General features: G+C 36.4%; 1 protein-coding gene across 1 annotated transcript in view; it reads right to left on the bottom strand.

Moving 5' to 3' along the window:
- The window catches only part of ABCA13 (ATP binding cassette subfamily A member 13), a 171,420-nt gene that overhangs the window by 100,117 nt on the left and 50,252 nt on the right, over positions 1–21,051 (bottom strand). The window contains exons 21-29 of the mRNA XM_064660769.1: positions 19,994–20,107; positions 19,295–19,385; positions 14,120–14,296; positions 11,769–12,069; positions 10,814–10,928; positions 9,235–9,564; positions 6,656–6,725; positions 4,217–4,351; positions 2,719–2,856 (exon numbers count right to left, since the gene is read on the bottom strand). Of these exons, the coding sequence (XP_064516839.1) occupies positions 2,719–2,856; positions 4,217–4,351; positions 6,656–6,725; positions 9,235–9,564; positions 10,814–10,928; positions 11,769–12,069; positions 14,120–14,296; positions 19,295–19,385; positions 19,994–20,107 (1,471 nt within the window). The remainder of the gene's footprint in view (positions 1–2,718; positions 2,857–4,216; positions 4,352–6,655; positions 6,726–9,234; positions 9,565–10,813; positions 10,929–11,768; positions 12,070–14,119; positions 14,297–19,294; positions 19,386–19,993; positions 20,108–21,051) is intronic.

The raw sequence follows: 21,051 nt of genomic DNA on the forward strand, positions 1-21,051 counted from the left end.
ATTTAATCCCTGCTGCCATTTACCAAAGCCTGGAACAGATGTTCAGATGGTTTGAACTGACACAAGCTCCACTGAAATCAAAGATACAAGGCCAGTTAACATTTGCTGAGAATTTGGCCTATTTGTAGTTATGCCAAGTTATGTCTCCATAAGGCCATAAAACAGTGGTTATATTTTATTTCTAGCAGAAAAAACTACTTATAATAACATTATTTGAATAATTGTTTTATGCCCCTAAGTATGAGAAAATTCTAACTGTGTGAGCTACTTCATATAAGCTGTTCAGTTTCAGGCAAACAACATTGACATACCATTCACAGGCATAGCTAGTTAATCTTCTCAATTCTCCTCAGTCGACAAAGCAAAGCAGATCTCTGGGAAGTGATTCAGAGCAGCAGCCTAGTCTAAACATGATTCAAGGTGCTCAAAGCAAGTAGATATCCAGCAGTTTTCTGACTGTGTTAACCAATTGAGGAAACTGAGATGACCATATGACTCTAATAAAGTTACTTTCCCTTCTTTGTCAGGAGGAAGGGTTTCCAAACAGAGGCACAGTCAATCAGCAGCCCCAGAAATACATTATTAGCATGTATTATCGACTCATTACAACTGAGAAATCTGTTAGTGGAATTTTATTTTTTTTTTTAAAAAGGGCAAGCCAAAGTAGAATGCCCAAAAAAAGAAGCTGCTATGGATGAGAATTATGAGAAGAGAGAATTATCCTTTTGAATATATATGAAATATACATTTACATAAAATATTTATTGTTTATATTTGCATTGTATTTAATACTTTTAAATAAATAAAATGTAAACATTGCAATAACAGAGAATTATGCTTTATATAAGAACCAGATTACATAAATCAAATTATAAATAAAAAATTATATAATTTTTTCAACGATAGGTTTGTTTATGTTGTGAATGAAAAAGCTGTTTTGCTCTTTTCACAATCAATTTTAAGCTTCTGGCAAAAGTTCTTTCTAAACTTGAGGTCATCTTCAAGAAAGGCACTACCAGCTATTGTGACATTTCTGAGGTCTTCCTACCCACGAACCTCTCCCAGTTACCTTCTCTGTCTTACGGTCTGCAGACTAAAGCCATCAACAAACATTCTTTATGCCCTTTCCACTGTTTCCTAAATTTGCATCCTGGATCTTAACAAAAAAACATTGAAGTGCAGAGTGAGCCTCAGGCGATGTCTCTCAGGTAAGACTCAGAGAAGAGCTTCAAGTTACTTGCAACCACTAAACTGATCACCTTAGGACTTCTCCGAAGAAGAATTCCAAGCAGATACTCAGCACCCAGGTCTCTGCCAGCCCTGCTCTAGTTGTATTTCCAACTGGTAGGACTTACATGCCAGCCATTCCCTGACACACCTCTGATTTCCTAAGTGCTCTCCACCCCCATGGAACCACCCCTTACCTGGGTTGTATGGAACAAGTACAGAAATCACCAGGGAGCAAGTTCCAAGAAAGTTCTCCATGAATGCATTTACCCCATATTTGGTACAGTGACACCCAATTCTTATGGAAGACAGCAAGCTCCTTTGCTGCATGGCAGCTTTAGCATTCACAGAAAGGGGATTCGCTATCAGCCACATGACATGAATCAGTCAAACAGAGGAGAAGCAATACACCAAGTGTAGGCAATGTGGTGAAATCAGAGAGAAATACTGGAAATCTTTGTTTCAGGTAAGGACCAAAGGCAATCATCTCAACAAAATGGACTTGTTCCAAATTGCAGAAATTCCAACAAAATTCATACAAATAGTTTTCCCACAAGTGTTTAAATGAACCTCAAGACATTCTGAAGTCTGCCCTTCTCCAGGAGATACCAGTATGTAAAACTGCTGAGTTGTTAAGCTTCTTCACCTGTGCTACAGACAAATGGATCATTTCCAAGCTATTATAACTTTCAAAAAAGCACAACCCACAATGTTATTCTAAGGCGCAAGATGGAATATAGGTGAGAGTGACTTATTCCTTCATTCCAAAAATCTAAATTAAATGTCCTCACAGAGAACTGAGAGGCAGAGGGGAAAAAAAAGAACAAACAATAAAACAAACAAACAAACAAAAACCCCAAAACAAAAACAAACAAACAAACAAAAAAACCACAAAAAAACCTGCCTAAATTAATTGTAAGCAAGTAAACACAGAGAAGAGAAGTGAAAGTATCTGGAAGCAGATAAAAATTAGTTATAACAGGTGCTTTTCAAACAAAAGGCTAAGAAGCAGAGACAGAAAGAGCAGTGATTACAGAAGAGAAAAATAAGAAATAGAAGGGGAAAAAATGAACAAATTAATTTTTTCACTGAAATAAGAAGCCAATTTTAAAAAAAGTTAATAAAGCCCAACACTCTTCAGATTCAGTAAGAGTACAAAAGGCTTCACTGAACTCCAAAAGCTCCTAACCAAGCAGAGAGGCAATACACTGGGACACAATGAACCAGAGATACTTATTTTACAACTTTAAAGAGTTTTCTTAAATATTTGTGTACAATAGTTTTCACTGAATGAATCAAGCATTACAGGTGACAGCACAATATAAGTTAGTATATAACGTTCATAGTATATACTATATAATGAAAGAGAGAAAGTGACAAGATCAAAACACATAATATAGGGCCAGCCAAGCAATGATAAAAGCAGATTGATCACAATCAGCCCACCTTTCAGAAAAAAAACCCCATTATTAAAATTCTATTACTACAGACCTTTTTCTTGGAAGTTTTCATTGAAGAAAAACATATTAGAATTCAAATAATGTCTCTTCCTTCTCTCTGCACCACACAGGTTCTTCCAGTAGGAAACAGTAAAGGGAAAGTACCATCGGTGTTTTGATCCAAATTTTCCTAGATTAGAATTATGATATAAACTGTTGAAAAATTTATGGTCATCTTGTATCTGTTTATAGACTACTAATGTCCTATCACTACTTACAAAGACCTGGTTAGACCATTTAATTAGCTCAAATACTTGGCTGCACTCAACAAACTTTATTATAAATTCCAAAAAAAGTCATTTGTTCATAACACCAGGTACTGCCCTAGAATAATCAAACTTCAGTGATACTGTGCTTTACCCTGTCTCCAAATCAGCTTCAAAGTGTAACAGGATCATAGACTTAACAGTATGTAGGCACAGCCTAACATAATCTAACCTACAGGAAAGAAAATGTACCAAATGGCCTGCCAAGGTAAAGAATCTTATTTTTTGTTATAAACATAATCCATAGCATCAGTCAATAAATATTATTCTGAAATTACTATCCACACAATGTAAACAAATCAACTACCATAAGAAACATTTATAGTGGCACACAAACAGAAAGGGCAAAAACATGCTTCCATACACAACCTAAACTTTGGCATTGCCCAGTCTTTCCAGGCATCACTTACCCATCACACAGTACACACTCTGTGTGTTTAGAGTTACATTTCATTGACACCAAAGGGCAGGTGTCAATTTAAGATAAAGTTTTTTTAAATTCAGTTGTATATTCCACCCAGCCCTATCTTTCAAGGCAAAATTTATTTTTTTTCTAAACAAATACAAAGTGACTGGAAGAAAAATGTGACATATCCAAATCAGAGGAAAGGTAAATTTAAACAGCTAGTGAGGCATGAGGCTATGATTGAAAATACATCGACCAATTCAATAATACTCATAAAACTTGGTTAAGGAAAAAAAAATTAAAACCCCAAACCACTGCCTTCTGAAAATATACTTGAAAGTTAGTTTTCTTTATGCATTGAACTGTGGATTGAATGGGAGCAAGATACAGTTACCAGGCTGTCTGAAGCCTTTATGATCTGAAAACATGCTGTTATTCATGTTTCAGCCTAAGTACTGACTCAGAAAACTTGTCATTTTCACAGGAAGTTTTGCTATTAGACTGAGCTCTGTTACTGTGAATTTCCAATAAATTTCTAATTCTATCAGATATTAGTCATCCCTATGAGCAAATAAAACATATTTCATGCCTTGCTACAAATTATATTCCATGTATTAGCATTACTCAATATTTGTGTATGTTGGAAAACTTTATTTCCCAGTCCCTAAAGGCAGTCAGACAGTTTGTCACATCAAAACCCTAACTCAGAAAAAGACATACTTTTGTTTTAGTTGCATAAAATGAGGAAACCCTATTCTATGTATTTTATTCAATAACTTCTTCAAAAACACAAAATAAGAACAAGTCCAAGATCTTACCAGGAATAATATTGCTGAAATACCAGCCACCTATAGAATACAAAATGGAGTCAAAGAACATCATCCAGCACATCCATCCAAAGGTCATGCATCCTCCTTGTGCCATTGACTGGTGCATATTATTCCACTGAATTCCTGGGAGTAATAATAACAATTTTTTAAAGGTCAAAGCTAAATCAGTACAGCATTAAAGATCACAAATACATCAACACCACACACTTCTGTGTATCTAAGCACTAGTACAAAACAAATCATAGTTAATAACAGTAATCCTAATGAATAGAAATGAATTTCTATGCCTCTACGTGCCTCTGTTTAGAACAGCAGGTAAAACTGCTTTTGGGAAAATTCAGGGAAGTTGTTCTAGAAAGGGCTGTTTATTTGGCAAAAGAAAAAGAACTACAACGCTGACAAAATGGGGCACTGACAAATGAATCAGGCTTTAAGCCATTCTGCTGATATAAAGAAAATGATTACGCAAAGTTTAATGTCATTTCTATAATGCTAAATCTGAAAATTTAAATCTGTGAATTCTAACTTAGAAGCATTTGTGTGCATCGACTGCATTCAGAGATAACCATGTGTCGTGGTTTGGACCTTGTTTTCCCCCAGAGGCTGAGAAAAGTGGTAGACCCCAAGGGGTGGAAACCCCTAGAAGTTTTGAAATTCTGCCCAATGGGCGCTCCTGCAGAAATGTCAACATCTCACAAACTCACCGGAAGAGAAGAGTTGTAGTTTTGGTTGTTGAGAAGTGGTGGCCATGTTGTGAGCCACGAGGTAGGGGCTCTGTGCCCCTTGGGGCTTCTGGCCCCCTCCCAGCCCCGGCTGGGGGGCTGCAGGGACCTGGAACAGCATAAAGCTGGGCTAGGTGCCTGTAGTTATGCCGGGAGAATGTTTTCTCCATGGGCACAGAACAGCAGCCGGGACTGACCAGAGAAACAGTGGCAGAGAGCCAGGACTGATAAGGACCTGAACTGAAGGAGCAACAGAAACATGCAGCACTGCAGAGAAGACTCCTGGAAGACAGAGCCAGGAGAAAGAGAGCCAGCAGCTGAGAGACAGAGTTTGGGGTAAGACTGATACCAGATTCCCCAAAACTCCCTTGGAGACCCTCTTGGAGAAGAGGGACATGGACTCCTATTTTAGAGGAGCCTTGGAGTATGCAGCACTAGAGAGAGAGAGAAGAGCTGAGAAGCTCAGAGAGTCCCGGGTGCTGGACCGGGACGGCCAGATGGAATGCGAGGGGAGTTGACCTTGGCTCCCCCCCTTGCACTGCTGCCACGGTGGCAGCCTGAGAGACAGGGCACAAAGACCCTGCAAGCAAGGAGCTGAGTCTCCTGAAGATACCAGACCTTCACGAAGACCCCCCTGTGTCTTCGTGATATGACGTGGTGATACGACCTTGTCTGGGGTTACGAAGCCCACGGAAGACCCCTCGGTTGAGGCGATGGGGCCGGGGGAGTTTGATACCTCCCTCGTTGAGTGCTGGCAGAAAGCCAGCTATCAGCTGCTGCATGTGGAGAAGACAGACAGACTGCTGCCTCAGAAGATGCTGCTGCTCAGAGACTGGAAGGGATCTGTCCTTCTTTCCCTCCTGGACTTTTATTTGGAGGGGAGAGGAGACCTGATCCACTGTAAATACTATATGTCATGGTAGAGATAGTTGTGATCATGTGTATAATGTGATGTTATATTTATTTGTACAGTCATTGTAATATATTCCCTTTCCCCCCACTTTGAGTCTGGTGTGTTTTGTCTGGAAAAGCCCATCTCACATTAGGTTGAGATGTGGGAGGGGGGATGGAGCTAGGGAATTGGATTTGGGGACTATCTCAAACCATGACACCATGAGCAAACTCACTGAATAACTGCATCATAAATTTATTATATTGCAGAAGACATGAAAGGAAGAAAGAAGGTGCAAAACACTAGTTCTACAGAAAGCTACCATATTACTAAATGGAAAACAAAAGTAACCAAGTTGTAGATTTATTGAAAGCATTGTATTTTTTTACTGAAAATGCTACCTTTTTTTGCAGTAAAGTTGGTCATGATATTGCTTCTACATTTCTTTTTCTATGATTGTTAAAAAAGTAGTTTTTCCCAAAACGCATTTTGCCATTCCTTCAGTAAAGATGAGTCCTTTTGACGAAGTGTCTGGTTACAATTTTAAGTAATGTTTTCTGAAACTATCTCTTCCACTCTTACCAACTTTTGTACCACTATGATACTTTTTCAATACCTAGTAGTTTAAAACATCCACTGTTATTAATACTGATCTTGCCATATTAGTAAAAAAAAAAGGATTACATCCATTTACATACCTGGACTTGATTTTTCCTATTAACTCATTAGAGATTTTTTTCAAAACAAAGTGAAAAACATTTCCAACGTTAGTTTTGGAAATAATTACAATGCTTCTTCTTCTGGAGAGCTTACCTATTTCTTGGCCCTCAAAGTGTGTAATGAAAAATATTCCTTGCCCAAAGGCAGTTGTAGAAAGAAGACACTACAATACCAGAGGAGAAAGAGGATGTGAACATCAAATAAAAACATGTTATCAACAAGTTCCATGAAATAAAATCAATTGCGATAATGAAAGCAAGCATAAAATAAACAAACTTTTTTTTCTTTTCACTTAGGCTAATGATAGCTATTTCTTTTTATGTTTTAAGAACACTCCCCCACAAACTTCAGTAGTATTTGCTCCACCTTAAAGGGCTGCACTGACCCAGTTATTAATATTGAGAAGTGTTATTTAATTTTATAAGAGGACCTAGACTATCATAAATCTACCACGTACTGATATAAAAGTATGCAAAGGAATTTACTTTTTGTGATAAGAGCAGTGGTCCTACTCAATTTTGCAAGACCAGAACTCAAGAAAAGACAAAAGCAAAAAGAACATGCACATTAGGTACTATATGCTGAGACAGCATTTTTGTGCAAGGAAATAACATTTGAATTTCAAGAAGAAACGCAGTTGTGCTGTATCACGAATGTATGAAATGGAGAATAGCAAGTTAGTGATGTAGTATAGCAAGAAAGTGTGATGGAACCCATCCTGACAGCTCTCTAAAGAAAGAAGTATGATATAGGCTGTTTCTTAGGAAAAAAAAATCAAAATCATCACTGGTATGGTTTATGTATTTGTACAGAGAATTTCATGCTAATTGCCATCACCTGAGTTCCTGTCTCTTACATTTCCAGGGTTTCACCACATGATGGGCCCTCTCTTCTGTTAATAATTACTGCTTTTTTCACATGCTGCTGTCTCTGATTTTCAGCAAAGGCAAGTGTCAGAGACTGAAATGGTTAATGGCTTAAACGTTGTAAAATCACCAAAACACTTTTGGCCACTGTAGCAAACTGAAAAGAAGCAGCTGTTCACCCAGCAAAGCCTGCCCCTCCCTGAACATGCCCACTGTGAAAGGACCTTCAGGTTAGATAAGTTAGATAACTATCCCAGGTGCAGAAGGGCATGCACACCTGAAGCTACAACCTGGATTTCCTGCAAATCCTGCAAAGTGGGATAATCCTTCTTATCATGCCAATGTCCTCCCTTATATGATGACTCTGCTGTGAAGACCCCTCTGGGGAGCATCAAAGGCTTGAAGATTCATGACGTGTCCCGTGACATTATCCATTGAAAAACCACTGCCCCAGGAGAGGTACAAAGAGTTCCCACCTTCCCACAAGGAGTTCCTGAGTTTGAAGTGTATAATCTTTGAGTTTTGGGGGGGACTTCCCCCAGTCTCAACAGATCAAGACCATAACTTAGACAGAACTATAATCACCACTTCAACCAACAGACATGGAAGCTGCAACTATGAAGTTTCATTGCTGGATCCAGCGGGTGGTGACTATATATATATCTTAGGACTCTTATCCTTTCTTTCCCTTTCTCTCCCTTATACATTTCCTTAAGTGTTATTTTTACAATTTAAAATTGCTATGCTTTAATATTGCTGTATTGCTGTAGATGATAACAACCACAATGGCAACATTTTGTTTACCTGTTTACCTTTGAAACAAAATTGTTCTAAAATAAACCCTATATATATTTATTTATAAACACTGATTATTCAATGTTGTTTGACTCTGATCCACCCCAAGGGATTTATTAACAAGAACAAGGGTTACCCTCTCCTTCTGGAGCCGGTTGTAACAGCAGGATATCTGAAACATTGTTTTGAAATAACTGATTTTAAGGTGTGCAAGTTCTCTGATGCACATAAAAAAAGCAACAGAAAACAAAAAATCCACTTTGCCTATTTATGCCTGAATTCTGCAGTCTTACATCCATGTTTACTTGTGTGCAAAGAACTTGTGTATTTTATCTGACTGGTTGACACTGAAAAAGTGAGCTTTTTTTTTTAATAGTGTATGAATTATTCCACTAGTTTAATTTGATACATGAGTTATTCTGAAAGACTCAAGCCATAATGTGTGAAATATGGTTTGCAATGGATGATGATGATATTTGATGTCACATTCGGGGATATAGTACGTTAAGACAGTACAAAGACATGAAGCATCCTGTGGCATACACAAAACAGGAAAGGACCCTGAAGAACCTACGTCAAAGAATCATATACCTCAGACTGTGTAGCTAGACAAATTTCTGATCTAATCTCCAATTTTACTCAACAGAGAATCAATCACTAGTTTTCCTCCAAACAAATAATGACTTTCAGAATTGGCATGTCATCAGCTGATCTAACATTACAAATATTTTGAGGTCAAAATATTAAGAGAACTCATGGGCATGAGGAATGCAACTTCCTGATACTTTCTGTAGGTTTACAAAATTTCCCTGACAATTTATTTTTGGTTCCTTTCTACATTCTAAATATTTTCTCAATTGGATAGTTATTAATGTGATTTATTTCTAGTGAACACAAAAGCAAACAGAAACCTAGGAAAAAATAAGTGAATGATAATGTAAAGTTTCTAAACTACGGAAATTCACAGCAAGGTTGGAGGAGAAAAATTAGAAAAAGAAAACAAATATTTACCATTATAATCTTGCTGATGAAACTCAGCTGGTTCTGCAAGACCAACAAAACTATGTAGGGTAAAAAACTGATCATATAGACAAGGCTGGCACACAGAGCTGCTGTATCGGCACTGCTAAAAAACACTCCCAAGAAATAGCTTAGCATAATAACTGTGACTCCAAATTCCAGGAGAAAAAGGAAGATGAGGAAGCCATTGCTATAAGCAAAGATACCACTTGCTTTTAAAATGATGGCCAGAGCACAGCTGCTTATTGTGAGTACAATGACATTCTCAAGAAACCAAGCAAAGAAATGAATGGCTGGATGTACACCCATTGTCTTCATATACTGCAAGAAAACACAGCAAAGATAGTTAAAGTTAGGAAACAAATTTTCTTTTTTTTTTTCTTTTTTAAACAAAACATTGCCACCAAGACACTAGCACCTCCCCAAAGGAAGTCATCTTCTCCTGAAATTACTTGTTTCTTTTCCCTTTTCCTGTGCTATCTCCAGGATCAAACACGGTATTGAACAGGGTATTCTCTGGGATTACATACAAAACACAAGAGATTATAATGCTCAGCACAACTCTCTTTTGCAAAGGGTTGCAGGACCAGATGTCAGATTACTGACTCCTCCAGTGAGTTTGCCATTTATACACTAAAAATTCGGAGGATATGCACAGCATTGTATAAACAAATGGGTTTTTTTGCAGCCTCTTGCTCTACTAAAAGTACCATACAGATATGTCTGTAAACCTTTACATACTGACATAATAACGATACCTGGCAAATAATAATTTAGTATCACCCATCTTTTTTTAAAAAATGCTCTTGGATACAATCTAATACAACCTCTGAAACATTTTTCCTAAGAGGATCAAAATTAACTTTGATATTATATGATATGAAAATAATTTAATATTTTGAAGCATTAAAAAATCTATCTTACAATACAAAGAGTAGAGAAATTAGATAAGTTTCCTGTAATTCCACAAATTAAAAAGCTTACTCAAGCAGTGATTCTGCTGATCACTGAGACCAGCATAATTCTTAAATTCTATGTAAAATTATATTTTACATAGAAAATGTACCACAAAACCCCCTGTCCTTCCATATGATTAGCACCTGTAAAGACTAGCTGCTGATATAAGCAAATAATTGTCTCTTTTCTTATGTGTTGTCTTTCGTAATATTTCTGATAATTACGCAATGCATGACAAATTTTTAAATCGGTTAAGTTAGTGTTATCATTACAGACCATAGAGCAAAACATGAAAAAGAATCCAAAAAAACCCCATTCTATTCACAAGGACCTTTTCCAAATAACAATTTCCAGCTTCAACTTTTATGGTTCTTTTGCTTTTTGTTTTTTTTTGTCTCAGGGATAATATTTGCATGCTAGTGCTCAAACAATGTTGTGAATCTGAGTTAGAAGCTAGAATTAGAACCTACTGCCCAGAGGAAACAAATGTAAACAAATGAAATCAAACCATCTGAGTACAACATTATGAGTACTTAAAAGGTCTTCGTAACTTTTGCATTTCAGTGCACCATAATGAATGAACTTTCTTTTCAGAGATTAATCTGCCTCTTACCTCTTCAAGATGAATTTCTCTTTCATAAACCAGCTTGCGAACCATACCAGCAACTGAAACCATCCATGTTAGCATCATCATAAGTGGGAAGAAAAACCCTATATTGTTCAAGAATCTATGAGAAAACATAGATGCAGAATTGTCAGCCCTCAAAGGTAAAATATTTTCTAGCGGAATGTTACTAGGTTAATATTGGGACTATTCTCAATGTATGCACAAAATAAGATCTGATATGAACTCTAAGACTTATTCCTGTTCTGGTTAGAACTACTTATTTTTTATGTAACGGGCTAAATATACATATTGGTACTACATTATTATATTAGCATTTCCAAAAATACAACTATATAATTACTCTTTAGGATTCCATTTGAAGTCCGACAGAATTCAGATTTGTGTCTATGGCAAAGTAACATATTTGGACAGTAAGGAATAACATGACTCAGTCAACTTTTACTCCACTTTAATAGATTTATTACCACTGACTAATTTTAAAATCTAATAGTCAGGATGTTTTCATACTTTTACAAACAATAACCCTACACTTTTTCTTTTCCTTCATCAACTTCACACTGTATTTCAACACACACGAGGGAACAATTTACAGTTTGTGTACAGGACAACTAAGGATAGAAAAGGGATCTCTTAGAATACTCTGAGTTAGTTGCACAGCATATTGACACAGCCTCTGTCCAGCAGACTACTCCACAGTATACCTGGAAACAGCTTGTGAGGGGTCATTTGCCAGGCAGATGTTAGATAACACGTTATATTAAACACAGCTGCTGGACAACATTTGCTATGCTGTAATATTGGAGTAGTATTGGATATACTGGTTCAACCCTGTGCCAAGATACACCTTCACCCACTAAAAAGTGGGAACCTAGTAGGTTCTGAAGTTCTCTAGTTCTAATAAGGATAATGCATTGAATTAAAAAGACGACAGTTTACTTACAGATCACTGGTATGACAAGGGTAAGGCATGGCTTGCACCTGAATGGCTGTCTCTGAGGTATCTATCCCAGTCTGTGCTGAAATAATTGCCCTTTCAATCATGTCTTGAAGAGGAATAAAGACATGGTTGTATTTAAACCCATCAGCTGGTAACTTCTGGGGATGGGATTTCCATGTTGGATTTTTAATCAAATCCGTTCTCATGCTATAGAGAACACTGGTTCTAATTGTATATGAAATGTGTCTTGGAAGGCCATTACTAGAATCTTGCCTCTTGTTCTTTGGTGTATCGAAGATGATACCTGGCACAGGAAGAAAGGAAGCTTCATAACCAAGCTTATATGATCTATGCTATTTCTATAGCTAACTCATGGCTAATTACCATACAATATGGGATACATTCACCTGTCAGGGCAGGTCTCTAAACTTTCTTGACATCCAACACAATAATGGTAGTTTTCATTTTTTGCGTTCATGAATTTGAAATGTAAAAAATTATTCACATGATACACGAGTTTGAAACAATCGTTTTCATCTGAGAAAATTTATTCTGTGATTTTCCTTTTTAAACTGCAATTTCTCTTTGCATCCAGACTTAACTCTTTTTTGGGAATTGTTCTCAATTCCACAGTGAAAGTAGCAGCCATAAAATTTGTCCATCAAAAGATAGCAACCTCTGGAAGTGGGTGAAAAATTAAACAGTACCAACTCACTAAAATTTACCCTGATATTAATTTTCAACTCAATTACAAAACTTCTACTTTAGTGCAGCAGAATTTTTATGTTTATTTTCTCTAGCTCTGTATAAAAAAAAAAAAAGGCAGATGAAATCTTAATACGAGATGTAAAGATGAAGCCACATATATGGAAATGGTTGTATTTTCAGTCTGGATGACCCAGACTTTTTAGGACTTTTTGATGAATGTGAAATGTTGCCCTTTTTTTCCTTAGGAAAGGGGAAAGGTGTCTTACCTACCATCTGATTTTCTGAAAGAGACTAAGATATAAAATAGTCTGCTGCAAAGCTTATTTCTTTCAACTGGTCAATCTCATTTTCCCATTTATGCAAACAGTTGATTTCCTAAGACATTCCATGAGGCAATGAAGGCTCTGAAGACTACAAATGGAGCAAGGAAAATTCCACTCTAGTTTAATATCTTGCTTTGGAAAGGAATGTATGCCTACGTCTGAGCATGTAACATTGACATGTTGGACACATTAGGTCCCTTTCTCTCTCTAATAGTTTGAAGTAATTATAAGGCCAGAGTACCGAAAAAAAAAAAAACTCTCAAGAAATGTCTTGGCTTATGGTACCATATGACCTTTCCCCAGGTAAGTGGAAGAAAAAAATTGATCTAGAATTTGACAATTCAATTTTCTGAGCGCCAAGATTTATCTGTCCGTTTCATCCCTTGAAGGGACAAACAATTTTGCTCATATAAAGTACTCTTTAGCAATTCTCCTTATCTCATGGTATGACCTGTTAGTCTCATATTGATGGAGTGTAGCCACTGACATTCTGTAAATGGGGGGTACTGTGCAGGTTACAGAACAAGCATAGGATTCCAGATTGAGTAGTTTCAGTCTCTACAACTTCTTTCTTATGCCTTCTGTTGTATACTTACAGGAGTCCAAGGAGACAATAAAAACCAAAACAACAGTGGGAAAATGTTGTGGCACACTTCATGTAGACTTAAATGGGTCTCTTTTTTGGAAAGGCTACATGCAACTTACAGCATTTTCTGAGAGATGAGAAAGTGTGTGTATTAAAAAAAACACGCTTGCCTTTTAAACTTTTTTGTACAATTAATTGATTCTCTAAGCATATAATGTGGGGAAAGGATAGAGAGTGTAATCCCAAGGAAAACAAAAAATATACCCATTTCTTAAGAATTTATTTACTCTGAATAAACAAGAGAATTTCTCTGAGATGTTGCTTTAAGAATAAACCTTACCAAAACCCATTTCTTTCCTCCTTTTTACAAAGTCAAGAATATAATAATTAAATTTTGAAAGGATGTAAACTAGATTAACTAGATGATTTTGTCATAATAAGTAGTCAGTTTCCTCAGTATTCTACATTTTTTCAGTTTTTTCTACTTTAAACATTTATGACCATTCTTTTAAATATTTTGTTATAAATAACAGCTACAAGTATTCATTTGGCTATTCTACAGTTAAAACAATATAGTTTTTCTTTACAGCATATATTACTTTATTTTGCCTGTATTATATGTGTTTTAATACACATTTTGAAACTGCATAAGCTTAACCTATCTTATCGATAAACATAGACAACAACTACAAACTCTGAACTATTCTGTCAATATGCCTTTTACATAATGGACTTACTAGCCAAAAGATTATTTTGCTGCATGAGTTCATGAGCCTTCTCCTGCAATTTTTCCACAGAGTCAAAAGGCTGGAAACGGTCCAGTAACACACAGGAAGAGATATTTACTACAAGCTGTGACAACAGGTCAATCTGTTTACTTGCTGAGCTGTTAAGCATCTTGTTCATCATGGTTTCTAAAATGAGGAAACAAATTGGACTCCTTAGTTTTAATGATTGGAACAGAAGGTGTGTCGTCACTTGCACATCCTGTAAGAGTAAATACCCTTTGTTTTAAAAAGCATAAAAAGGAATTTTAGTGTGAGCTTGTGGAAGTGCCATTCATGTTTCAGTGGCTTTTACAAGCCTGAGCTACATTTTCCTTCAATTTCAAAGGAACAAAAATGTAACAAACTAGAGCAAAGTTTTAGAAAGACATCAGGTCTTTGAAGCTGTCGGACTTCTAACATTTTCTTGTCTCCATAACTCCTCCCACAAATATAAAGGGAATTGCTGTACTTCAAACATCACAGTAGAGACTAATCTGTCATTTAATAATGTTTTGGCCCATTCGTTTCTACCTGACGCTGTGAATATTTCAAGAACTTTAAATATAGAGCATAAGTATTTTGACTGGAGCCCCACATTTAAAAACATCTGAAAAAAAGCCTACAACCCCTGTATTTTTACTTTGATTTTATCTATGGATCCAGGATGAATGTATACCTCCAGCAAAGCCTCATTTCCAAAAAAACTGAACCTTTGGAGAAATTCAAATCTTCATCCATTGGTATAGAATGTAGGGATAGTGCTATATCCTTATATTTGAGAAAATAAATAGAAGGATAGCAGGATCTAGAAACAACCTTAACTCATCTCGATTTAATGAAAACATTTGAATTTCTCAGGGAAAAAATAATGTTGTAAAACATCCAACACAGTTTTCCATCTTAAAATTTTTAAGGTTCACTTGAGGATATAGGCTTTAAAAAGGATAGGTGATGACATCATTTGATAACAGTGGTGACAGACAAATTCTGGAGCATAGATATTATTTAGCATCAGCACAGGAAATATTACAATAGGAAGGCAGATAAGTAAAAAAATGTATGAAGCAATCTGAAGAAGAGACATGATTAACAGTGAGAAAGGATAAGGAGCACACGGAGAAAAAGTAGAGGAACTGACAGTCTAGAATTCATAAGATAGGCAAACAATGACAAGGTGAATTCATAGGTTGAGAGAAACCAGTACCAAATATAGATCCTATATGTCTTATTTATGACTATCCTTGAGGAGGACAATAAAGGAAACACTTTTGGTGCTACTTTTTTATGGCATTAGAAAGAACAGAATATTCCTAACATTAAGCCCTAGGGTTAAGCTTTCATATATATCTTTATATATGTTTATGTTATCATATATAGTCCTATATATATTCTCCCCTAAGAGAGAATAAGAGAGAGACAAGCTAAGAGTATTGGGGTTGTTCAGCCTGGAGAAGAGAAGGCTCCAGGGAGACCTTATAGAAGCCTTCCAGACCTTTTTGTGGCCTTCCAGTACCTGAAAGGGGCCTACAGAAATACTGGAAAGAGACTTTTTAAAACGGCACAGGACAAGAAGGAATGGCTTTAAAGTGAAAGAGGATAGGTTTAGATGGGATATTAGGAGGAAATTCTTTACTGTGAGGGTGGTGAGACACTGGAACAGGTTGCCCAGAGAAGCTGTATTCGCAGCTTCATCCCTAAAGTGAGCAACCCAGCCTAGTGGAAGGTGGTCCCATGGCAGAAGAGTTGGAACTAGATGATCTTTAAAGCCCCTTCCTACCCAAACCACTCTATCATTCTGTGAAATGTACACACACAAGACCTTAATTAGAAATCAATAATTAACTGAAAAAAGCTTCTCTTGTTAATTAAGTTATTGAATATTTTAGCATAAGAAACATCTTCTAGCTTGCTGTTTCCTTGGAGTATGGCATACTTTAAGTTTTCTGGAAGAATATATTTTCTTTCGCAACGTGCATGAACTTCTGTATTCCATCACAGAAATAAGACATATATATGAACAGATACAATCCACAGGAAAGGTTTAGAATTGAGATCTACAGAGTTGCCAATCTTGTATTTTTCCATTTATAAATGTAGCAATTATGAATAAAAAGCTTGGTGAATCTGTGTTTGCTGTTATCTTCATCCTTTGTTACAAACCAAGTCAGCCTTCATCTTCCATTCAGCTTGTTTAACCTGTCCCTGATTTTTGTAAATCCACTCATACAAGTGCTATTTAAGATTAAAAAATGATAGAAGAATAAATTGGAATAAATCAGGCATAAATAAATTGAGGTCAGAAATTGGAAGAAAGTTTCTAGTTTTCAGGAAATTTGGGTGGTGGTACAGTTTTCAGTGATGACATTAGAGCTGCTTGTTTCCAGCTTTCTAAATACACATAAAACTTCATTACAATGAAGACAGCAGAGGGGTAGCATGAAGGAAAGCTGGCTGTTTTGTTTTTTGTTTTTTTTTTATCACCCAGGCTGTTACATTATGAGTCACGTGTAGCCCTGTGTAAGGGAGATTCCTTAATAGCAAAAAAACACATCTGGGAGAAATAACAGAAGATGGACAAGAGAGAGACTCAGCAAGCAAGAATTTAAAAGAGGAGCCTGCAGCACAACTGCCTCCCAATGCCTCCTGAGAGGTTTGTAAGGACTGTGCCCAGCAAGGAACTCACAAGTTCTAATGGGACAGGGTTTATATATAATTGGTAGGAAATTATTGCAAATTGATGGGCTGGAAAGCAAGTATAGAGGAAAACAGTCGCCTTGCCCACACACACCTAGCTTAGAAAGTAACAAAGGGTTTATAAAGAAAACCATCATCTTTTCAGCACTCAGCTTAATACTTACTTTGATCCAGGTGAGTAAATCTGACTCAACGACTGCGTAAAACAGCTTTAGAAATTGATAACTTTGTAGGGTCTTACAGGATGATGATTTTATAGAGAGGTTGGAAGAGTTCTATGTCTATCCACTCTGTACACAACACTTTCCAGCAGGAATAGCAAGGTGAATAACTTGTCACTAAGTCTGTTAACAATTTTTATAGCATTGTAGAGAAGTAAGAAAAGATACAAACACAAGCAAAGCAAATCTCTTGGATTTGAGAATAACTAAAAGTCATCTGAATGACTCTCACACAGAGAGTAGGTGTGATAAAACAAGGGAATATTTGCTTTAGTTAGAAGACAAAATACATAATCGCACAGATAGGTGATTTTAGAAAACTTGAGCTTTGGATGGAAAAAGAACAGATTGTGAGTGGTACAACCAGTAACATATATGGATACATTTAAGGCTTTAATTGGATCAAGTAAGGTAATTACAGGTCTAAATAGCTGATACAATGTAAGATTAATGACATTTTAAAAAACAAACATAAGAATAGAGATTTACAGTAACAGTTACACAGGATTTTGGACTAATAAAATAAACAAAAAATACACAAGCTGCCATAAAAATCAGAGTGCATAGTCATTTTTCAAGAAGTAAAATGACAAAGTGAATCTGTAAAAAGAAGTGTAATCAAAGTGTAAATGCAGAAGAGGAGAGAGGAGTTTCACAAAGGCATAAATGCTCTTGTGATCTATAGCCCATATTTATTTTCACTTTTTATATGATGTCAATTTTATCAACTATATTCCCTTAAAATAAAGAAATTCTACTTTCATAAACTACTTTACTTAAATCATATTCTGTATTGAGCATCCAAGACTATTAACCATTTATCAAATGTCCTTAGTTCTGTTAAAAAGCTACATCTTGAGAAACACAGGCAGAGATTTCCATGATATTGTCTACAGTGGTGAAGGTGGATCTGATGACTACAGAGATCATAATATCTATTTAATGAAGTATTGTTTGTCCATAACCTATCATGTAGTTCCCAGAGTTGCACCCAAACAAACAAACTCCATCTGTTACTCAACAAATATATTGAGACAGCTAAATTTCCAGCAGGCCCTGAGCTTAAGAGACTTATTCTTTCCTCCCTTCTATCTTTCCAATAGTGGAAATGATCCTGTGGGCTTGTATTATGATCCATCTTCACCACGGGGGTTAGGTGTGCACAGACTAGGCAGTAGTTCACTGGTTAAGAAAATCATTCCGAGAGAGAGCAGATTCAAATTTGAGTCTCTCACTTAAGGGGGACACAGAGCCCACATTCTTTCTGGATTGAATTCTGGACATTGTTTGCCATTTTTCTTAGTAAAAGTGTGCGCAGCCAGTCCTAGTCCTCAAACACAGCCTTCAAACCAAGGCCAATTTCCATTAAACCTCACATTCTGTGTGCAAAGGAAAAGCCACACCAGCTCACACAAACTATAACTGTACCAGATCAGGGCAGTAGTACAACTTAAGACTGAGAACACACTTAATTTATGAGCTCTCAGGAGCCTCTGTGGATTTTGTCCATCTCCTGCCTAGAGGCAGGTACTGAATTCCAATAGAAGTTGCACTTCAGGTACATTTATTTATTTTAGGTCTATTCTTAATTTTTTCCTATAAAGTAGACTTAATAACCTGTATTGCTGTAAAGTCCATTTTTTTTGAAGCAAGGAGGGCCTCAGCATCATCCTGGTGGCCCCACTGGGCCATCCCAGGGCTGGGACTGACCTTGATTACTCTCTACTGACATTGCAGCTCCCCGATTGTTACCCTATCTCAGGCTTTTCCAAGGTGCAAGGAGATCACGCAACTGATTCTCCATAAACAGATTTTAAAAAAATGCAGGCAATTCTTGATCAAACACACTATGTCAAATTTAATTTTCTATTTATTTCCTTCCAACTTTACAACAAAAATCTACTTCTACCTAATGGAACTGGGGTTACTGGGTTTATGCCTCCCTTCACTCCTTTTAAGTATAGGTCTTATGTTTGTTACTCTCCCACGACACTTTGCCACTTCTGATTTGTTACCAATATTGTTTCAATATTTTGAAATTCAAATTATCCACGCAAAAGAAAAAAGACAATTAGAAAGATTTGAGACTAACTCAAGGGAGTAAAATCTCTTATTACATTACTTTAGTATCATTGAAGTAGGTAGAACATTCAATTTCAACTTAATGTAGTTCTAAGTTGAAGTTCAAGTCTGATAAGGCTAATCAGTACATGCACTTTTATGTACATACCATATGTTTGCATTTTTTTTAGCAGTTTTTCCATGTCAATATCCAAATTACTTTCTATGAAGTGCTTTATGAAATTGCTTTGCAGTGCTTCCTAAAATAAAAAGTGATAGCTGTTACATCGGGTTTATCTGCTCTAAGGAAATACAAAGTATAAATATGCATTTATGTTCAATTCCATTACCAAGATTTCCTGCATAACACTGGAGAAGTCATTTAGCCTCTCCATGGCTTTAATCTTGCCCTCTTAACAGGTTAACTCCACACATAATTAGAGGAGTAGGGGAGGGGACAAAAGGGGGAAGAGGAGGTGACAGGGGAAGACAAATACATAGAATGAAAAAATCCCAGTAACAAGAATGCTTTTTTTTTTTTTAAGTCAATATTTCCCCCATCAGTTTTTTCATCAGTTCCACATTTTGCTGGGAAATGCAAGGAGGTTCAAAAAATATTTTATTTCCCTTATTGTTCAGTGATACTGTAGTGATATTGGAAATAGTGAGGTAACATCGCTTTTAAGTATTTTCACTTCAGAAGTTTCTCAGCATCAGACTGTAGGCTCATAACCTAAAGCTAGTCTGCATCTTTCTCAGCTCTTTTTAAATCTGAAGTCATATATGGACAGTTTTACATGTTTAGAAATACTGTATAGATCACACAGCAAAAAATAGAAAAATAGAAACTTCTCCACAGTTTACCAACCTGCAGTCGTGAGACTGTGAGGACATTTCCACTGGTTTTAAAAATCTCAGACATCCTAAGCCATGTCTCAGAATAAGTCTTCAAGTGTTCCACAAAACCAAAAGTGAAATTAGCCTGGGAAAAAGAATACATGGAAACAAATGAAGCTAAAAATGTGCACAGTAAATCTTAAGAAACAGGAAAAACTGCCATGCTTCAGAGCCTCTGCAATTCCTTTTCATTTCACTTTGATAGTCAGCAGTAAGAACATCCATGTTTTCTTTTTTTCTACTTAAGAAATCAAAAGTATTTTTTCGCAATACCAAGCAAATCAAAGAAAGGTTTTCCTGCACTGTGTTTTCCTGTCTCCCACCTGATGTATCATAAAGACCTCTTTATTTTTATAATGTCTCTTTCATACAGAGTATCATGGAGGTGCTTCAGAAAGACAGAGAAAGAAATACAGTCAGGACATATTCAAAAGGAAGCCTTCGCAGTTGCAGGTCTTTTATTCAAACTATTCACCAGATAATAAAAATGAAAGCTGGAAGCATGGTCTGGACCATAAATTCAACTAGAAACATAAAATCAGTCTATTTCAACATACTCCCGCAGGGAACGTCTTGAGTAAAGCCAAATATTTTCTGTCCCAGTCAAACATAGGCTGCAATTTCTCTCTTAGCAAACAACCAGCAATTTTTTTCCACCCTGTTTTAAACAGATCCAAGTGTACTCAAGATCAGAAAATATTGCAGTATCTGTTTGTTTAAATTGGTGTTATCAGTCACAGAAGTGCATTTAAGAACAATCCAGCACTGTTGTTATGGTAGAAATTGTGACATTTCCCAGCAAAGAGTGTCTGCAGTGAGTTGTAAACTCCAATTTGGGACCACATTTTTACAATAATTCCTATTGAAAGTATACAATTTCTACATTGTATTTTAAGTGCCTTTTTCAAAATCCCACTTTTAGCACAACATGAGAAAACAATTTGTTGTGGCTCTTTCTTCCTCTTTTTAGCACAGAAGGCCTCAAAGAGACCCTTACATGTAATTTTGTTTTCCAAAAAAACATTATGC

This window comes from Pseudopipra pipra, chromosome 1 (assembly GCF_036250125.1).
Source record: "Pseudopipra pipra isolate bDixPip1 chromosome 1, bDixPip1.hap1, whole genome shotgun sequence".
NCBI lineage: Eukaryota > Metazoa > Chordata > Aves > Passeriformes > Pipridae > Pseudopipra > Pseudopipra pipra.